The sequence below is a fragment of the Medicago truncatula genome, chromosome 3 (genome assembly GCF_003473485.1).
Source record: "Medicago truncatula cultivar Jemalong A17 chromosome 3, MtrunA17r5.0-ANR, whole genome shotgun sequence".
Lineage (NCBI taxonomy): Eukaryota > Viridiplantae > Streptophyta > Magnoliopsida > Fabales > Fabaceae > Medicago > Medicago truncatula.
The window spans coordinates 29767048-29773047 of NC_053044.1; the positions used below are offsets into that span (position 1 = coordinate 29767048).

Here is a 6000-nt window from a genome sequence, read left to right on the forward strand (position 1 = left end):
TTAGTGCCGTTTTTAATTCGAATAATATTATAATTTAATTTATATCAATGGTTGTTCATTCATAATGTGCCAAGTTAGCAGTACAACTTTAATTAATATTATAAAAGGACTATTAGTACACAGCTTTGGTCGATATGTCTTGTTAGTGTAAAAATGTTTGTGTAACTTTTTTTTGAAGGTAAATGTTTGTATAACTAATTTGTTGTAAATTTTCAAAATATCTCAACTACTTTTTTTTTATATTGCATACCAATCAAACTCAAAATATTTTGGATTATATATGATGTACAAAAGACTAGATAATAGTTCACTAGACTAGAATGAAAAGCATTCATAAAACACACCATACACTACACCTTTTCTACCTCAAGAAATAGAAAGAGCCACGTATGACTTGGACATTCAACCAATATGGACCAAATAATTTATGGTGAAAGTGATTATTACCATTGGACAATTTCTTAATTGTTTGTTGGGAAAACAGGGTAAACAGTAGTGAAATTTTCATAAATGAATTTCACTCAAGTAAAAAAAGATTAATGTAACAAGATCTTGAACATATTCACAATAATCCGGTGCTTAAAATTGATTTGTCAAATTTATAATATGAAGCATCTTATTTTACATTAATGGAGGTGATTTATAGGGGATTGCCATAACAATCCATTCAAGTTAGAAAAATAAAATTACCATACCCTTAGTTTTAAATTATCACTCGCTTTGAGAAAAATAAATTCTTTTAAATTATAAGTTGTTTTGCAATATCAATAAAACATAAATGTTCATTTTTTGCTATAATTGTAACTATTTTTATTTATTTTTTCTTTCAATTCCTTAACTTATTTTTTGAATACCATTAATAATGGATAAATTTGTAAAATGATTCATAGTTTCTCATTCCTATACAAAATTAGATTTCTTAATTTGTGTGATGATAAAAACGACTTATAAGTTAGAATAAAAAATTATTATTATTATTATTATTATTTTGGAGAGTGGAGAGGGAGAAGGGAAATATATTAATTAAATTAAAATGTTCTGTTAGGTGTTGATAAGACTACTTAACTTCAAAATAATAATTGGATTGGTTACACAACTCACTCCACCTTAGTGCACCTTTGCTTCACAATTCCACCTCACTCTAAATACATTGCAAGTTAACTGAATCTTTCTAATTAATTAAGGTAAAGTTGCCTAGCTATTTGTAAAGATTAATTCATTCTTAATTAAGGTCCCTCTTACTTTGATTTGATTTGATGCCAAAACAATTAATTAATCTCTTAGCCCTCCTTTCAATACATCAAAAAATTAAAATAACATAAAATAAAAATGAAACTAGTAGTTGACCAAATTAGCATGCTCATTTCCTAAATTGGAGTGGTTCTTTTTGAACAATCTCTTTCTCTCTCTCTCTCTAATGGATTTGTTAGTGGCACTTTCTGAGCATAGCAGGTTCACCTGATCAGTTATACAAGTTACAAACACTACTAGCTTCATAATTGTTACTTGATTTATATGCTTCTTAGATACATCAAATTTTTCATATCATTCTTTGATTCTAAAAACATACAATACATTATCTTAAAGCTTGAAATATTCTTCACTTTTTTAGCTAAAAAAGAAGATGTCAAGTTCAGATCATTCATCATTATTCTTGTAAAAGCACTTTTGTTGCTAGAAAGAGAAAAAAAAAGTTTTTTTTTTCTTTTATTTTTCAGTAACAAGCTTGAAACTGTTACTAAATGTCAAAATGAAAACCCTTTTCTCAAAGGTTCATATTTCACACCCCAAGTTTATTTTCATTCAAAGTTCAACACTTTAGCTTAAAGGGTTGTTAGAAAAGTGGTTAAACTCATCAAAAAATGCGTAGTTTGAAGATTGTTGAACGTTTTAAGAGTATTCAAGTTCATGCTCTTAGTTCTTCATCTGAAACTAATGGTGATAGCAAAACCAAACCTCACAACGTTAACAGACACAGAACAATATTGTCTTGGTCAAAATCAAAATTCAACAACAATAACACAACAACCTCAGAATTTGCAAATCTTGTTTCTCTTCAGTTACCTTCAACTGACACTATTGAACCATCTATAGAACCTTACCTTAAACCAATCAACCTTGTTGAGACTTTAGCAGAACTCTATCAAAGGATAGAGTTTTGCTCCACACAGAATGAGAAAGTGACACTTTTTGTTGAACTTTTCTCTGTTTTGTATGGTCTTGGAGACCAGAAGCTACTCAGAAGATGTCTTAGAAATGCGCGACAGAACGCCGAAGATGTGATTTCAAAGGTTGTTCTTTCTGCATGGTTGAGGTTTGAAAGAAGGGATGATGAACTTGTTGGTGTTTGTTCAATGGATTGTGGTGGTTATAATGTTCTTGAATGTCCAAAGAAGAATTTGGAAAATGGGTTTAGTCCTTTTTCAATTAATGATCACTGCAAGTGTACTCAAGAAGAGAAAAAGCATGAAAATTTTGATAATGATGAGTGTGTTTGTTTGTCAGATGAGGAAAGTGATGTTTTGTTTTGTGTTGGGAATGAAGAAATCAAGTGTGTTAGGTGGAGAATTGCTTCACTTTCAGAACCATTGAATGCAATGCTTTGTGGTGGATTTCTAGAATCCAAAATGTTGAAAATTGATTTTTCAGGTAATGGATTATGCTCAGAAGGGATGAAAGCAGTTGAATTTTACAGCAGAACAAAAAGATTGGATCTTTTTGGTCCCAATACTGTTTTAGAGCTTCTGTCATTTGCCAATAGGTTTTGTTGTGAGGAGATGAAATCTTCTTGTGATTCTCATTTGGCTTCAGTTGTTGGAAATGTTGAAGATGCATTGATACTTATTGAGTATGGATTGGAAGAAAGAGCAAAACTTCTCGTAGTTTCTTGCTTGCAAATTTTTCTTAGGGAGCTTCCAAATTCACTTCATAACTCAAAGGTGATAAATTTTTTATGTAGTTTTGAGTCAAAGGAAAAGTTGGAAAATTTAGGGTGTGCTACTTTCTTGTTGTACTATTTTCTCAGCCAGGTCGCGATGGAAGAAAGCATGGTATCGAAAACAACAGCGATGTTGTTGGAGAGAATGAAAGAGTGTGCTGCAGAGAAATGGCAGAAGGGTCTAGCATTGCATCGATTAGGGTGTGTGTTTCTGGAAAGAAGGGAGTATAAAGAAGCTCAACATTGTTTCGATGAAGCAGTTGAATTAGGTCATGTTTATTCTATAGCAGGTGTGGCTAGAACGAAGCATAAACAAGGTCAACCATATTCAGCTTATAAGTTAATTAGTTCACTCATATTCGAGTATAAACCAGTCGGTTGGATGTATCAAGAGAGAGCATTGTACAATATGGGAAGAGAAAAAGGTTTTGATTTGGATTTTGCAACTCAACTCGATCCTTCACTTTCATTTCCGTATAAATATAGAGCATTGGAAAAAGTCGAGGAGAAGCAAATAAAGGAAGGGATTATGGAGTTAGATAAGTTTCTAGGATTTAAGCTTTCACCTGATTGTTTAGAGTTGAGGGCATGGCTGTATATTGCATTAGATGACTATGATAGTGCTATAAGAGATATTAGAGCTTTGTTAACCATAGAGGCTAATTACATAACTTTACATGGGAGGATTAAAGGCGAATGCTTGGTTCAAATTCTTAAAAGTAAGATTCAGAAGAAGAATCAGGCGGATTGTTGGATGCAATTATACCAACAATGGTCTTCAGTTGATGATGTTGGTTCTTTGGCTATTATACATCAGATGCTTGAGAATGAGCCTGGAAAGAGCCTGCTCGAGTTTCGTCTGTCACTACTCCTCTTGAGGTAAGCAACTTTAGAATTATCTCAAAAGTATCTCTTTGTCCTAATCTTTCAATTTTGGCCTATGTATGTAGCACCGGAACTTCAGATTGAATGTGGTTTTAGTGTCTGACATCGACACGATTCTGACACGTGGTTAATTCAGACACTTTTATTTTCTTAAACTATTACAAGTGTCTATGTGTGAGTATCATGTCTGGCGTCTGTCTCAATTATTTGTATATTTTGACTAGATGCAAACTCACAGGTTGTGTGTGTTAGTAAATACCGATTGATTCAAATTTGATTTATTTACTAAACATGCTCTTATGCTGCACAGATTAAACTGTCAAAAGGCTGCAATGCGCAGTTTGCGGCTGGCAAGAAACCATTCCACCTCAATGCAGGAAAGGCTAATATATGAAGGATGGATTCTATACGATACTGGCTATCGTGATGAGGCTGTTACAAGGGCTGACAGATCAATTGAAATTCAGAAATCATTTGAAGCCTTTTTCCTAAAAGCATATGTTTTAGCAGATACAAATCTTGATCCTGAATCTTCTTCTTATGTTATTCAGCTTTTGAAAGAAGCACTTAAATGTCCTTCAGACGGACTTCGCAAAGGACAAGTTAGTAATATATCTCAAACTAACACTGTTGAATTGAAGAATAGTCTGTGTTGTGTTGTTTTTTATTGTCTTGTGCAATATTTTTCAGGCATTGAATAACATGGGGAGTATTTATGTGGACTGTGGTAAAATAGAACTTGCAAAGGAATGCTACAACAATGCACTAGCGATTAGGCACACAAGAGCTCATCAAGGTCTGGCGCGTGTTTATCATCAGAAAAACCAACGAAAGGCTGCATACGATGAGATGACAATGCTGATTGAGAAAGCGGAAAGTAATGCCTCGGCATATGAGAAACGATCAGAATACTGTGATCGTGAGATGGCAAAGGCTGATCTTGATGTTGCAACTCACCTTGATCCTTTAAGGACATACCCTTATAGATACAGGGCAGCAGGTACTTCATTTACTAGTCACTCTCCTATCTGCTCTTTGATTTATTATTGGAGACGTAGATTCAGGCCCTGTTTAGACAAAACTCAATTAAGGCCTTATAAAATAATTGTTTATCATATAACTGCTATTTCTACAACAAAAGATAAAAGAAGGTTGAACTGTTTTCTTGTAAGGTATAAGCTGTTTTAATAAGCTATCTTGAAAATTTTATGGACAGTAGATAAGTGTGTCTAAAACCTCTCCCGGAAAGTCTTACAACTGCTTATGACAGTAGATAAGTTCAAATAATTCCAATCCAAATAGTCCCTCAGATAATGACGTCATTTCTTCAAGTCATATGCTACCTTTGAAATAAGTGATTATTATACTGACATGAAGTCTTGCCATATATGACTAGTGCTGATGGATGAGCAAAAAGAAACAGAAGCAGTAGAAGAACTCACTAAGGCTATAAAATTCAAACCAGATCTTCAAATGCTTCATCTACGAGCCGCATTTTACGAGTCAATGGGAGATCTATCTTCTGCTCTTAAAGATTGTCAAGCTGCTCTTTGTTTAGATCCAAGCCATGCAGCCACACTTGATTTATATCAAAGGATACAAAAGCTGAACTTTTGATCTTAAAACAAAACTCAAGAAGCTATACATTGGATGAATCAGGAGAAAGATGGATAATAGAAATTTACTTGTGTTTATAGTATCAAATATGGAGGATGATTCATGTGTAAAACAGAAGATTTTCACAATAGTATGTATATACATTGGTATATATGATGTGGAATCTTGTGAGTTGTGAGCAATATTCACAGAATTAGTCTTGCACACTTTACACATCCTCTTGTACAGTTACAATACATGATTATAAAGAGATTCATACCTCTGGTTTCCAAAAATTCATAATTTCTTTTCGCAAATGCTTTATGTCACGAACCTGTAACTCACGAGTACTGATAAAGCATTTTCATCGACTGTTTAGCATGTCATACCATGTGATTTCTACCTAATCATCTAGATAACCGGTTTTTTGTTTCTCGGAAAGGAAGACAAGTCAGCATCCGTGTAACTTGTCGGAAAAATCGGTGCTATATAGCATTACTGGTTATTTTTCTAGTGTTTTGTTTTCATCCAAAGATGAAAGAAAGAACAAATAGTCTGTTCTCAGATTTCCATATTTGAAA

The 6000-nt window shown here is 33.3% G+C and overlaps 1 protein-coding gene across 1 annotated transcript; it reads left to right on the plus strand.

The window, feature by feature from the left end:
- The first annotated feature begins 1149 nt into the window (after window positions 1-1149).
- Window positions 1150-5722, plus strand: LOC25490974 (ethylene-overproduction protein 1). The gene is made up of 4 exons (XM_013604887.3): window positions 1150-3817; window positions 4134-4425; window positions 4514-4823; window positions 5220-5722. The coding sequence occupies exons 1-4, from the start codon at window positions 1863-1865 to the stop codon at window positions 5438-5440; spliced, it is 2778 nt and encodes a 925-aa protein (XP_013460341.1). The 5' UTR covers window positions 1150-1862; the 3' UTR covers window positions 5441-5722.
- The last annotated feature ends 278 nt before the right edge of the window (window positions 5723-6000 follow it).

What these genes read in the sequence shown, in the direction of transcription:
- LOC25490974 (XM_013604887.3), top strand. Translation starts at nt 1,863, where the DNA reads ATGCGTAGTTTGAAGATTGTTGAACGTTTTAAGAGTATTCAAGTTCAT. An exon ending in CTGTCACTACTCCTCTTGAG is followed by an intron (nt 3,818 to 4,133) that starts GTAAGCAACTTT and finishes TATGCTGCACAG; the next exon opens with ATTAAACTGTCAAAAGGCTG. An exon ending in ACGGACTTCGCAAAGGACAA is followed by an intron (nt 4,426 to 4,513) that starts GTTAGTAATATA and finishes AATATTTTTCAG; the next exon opens with GCATTGAATAACATGGGGAG.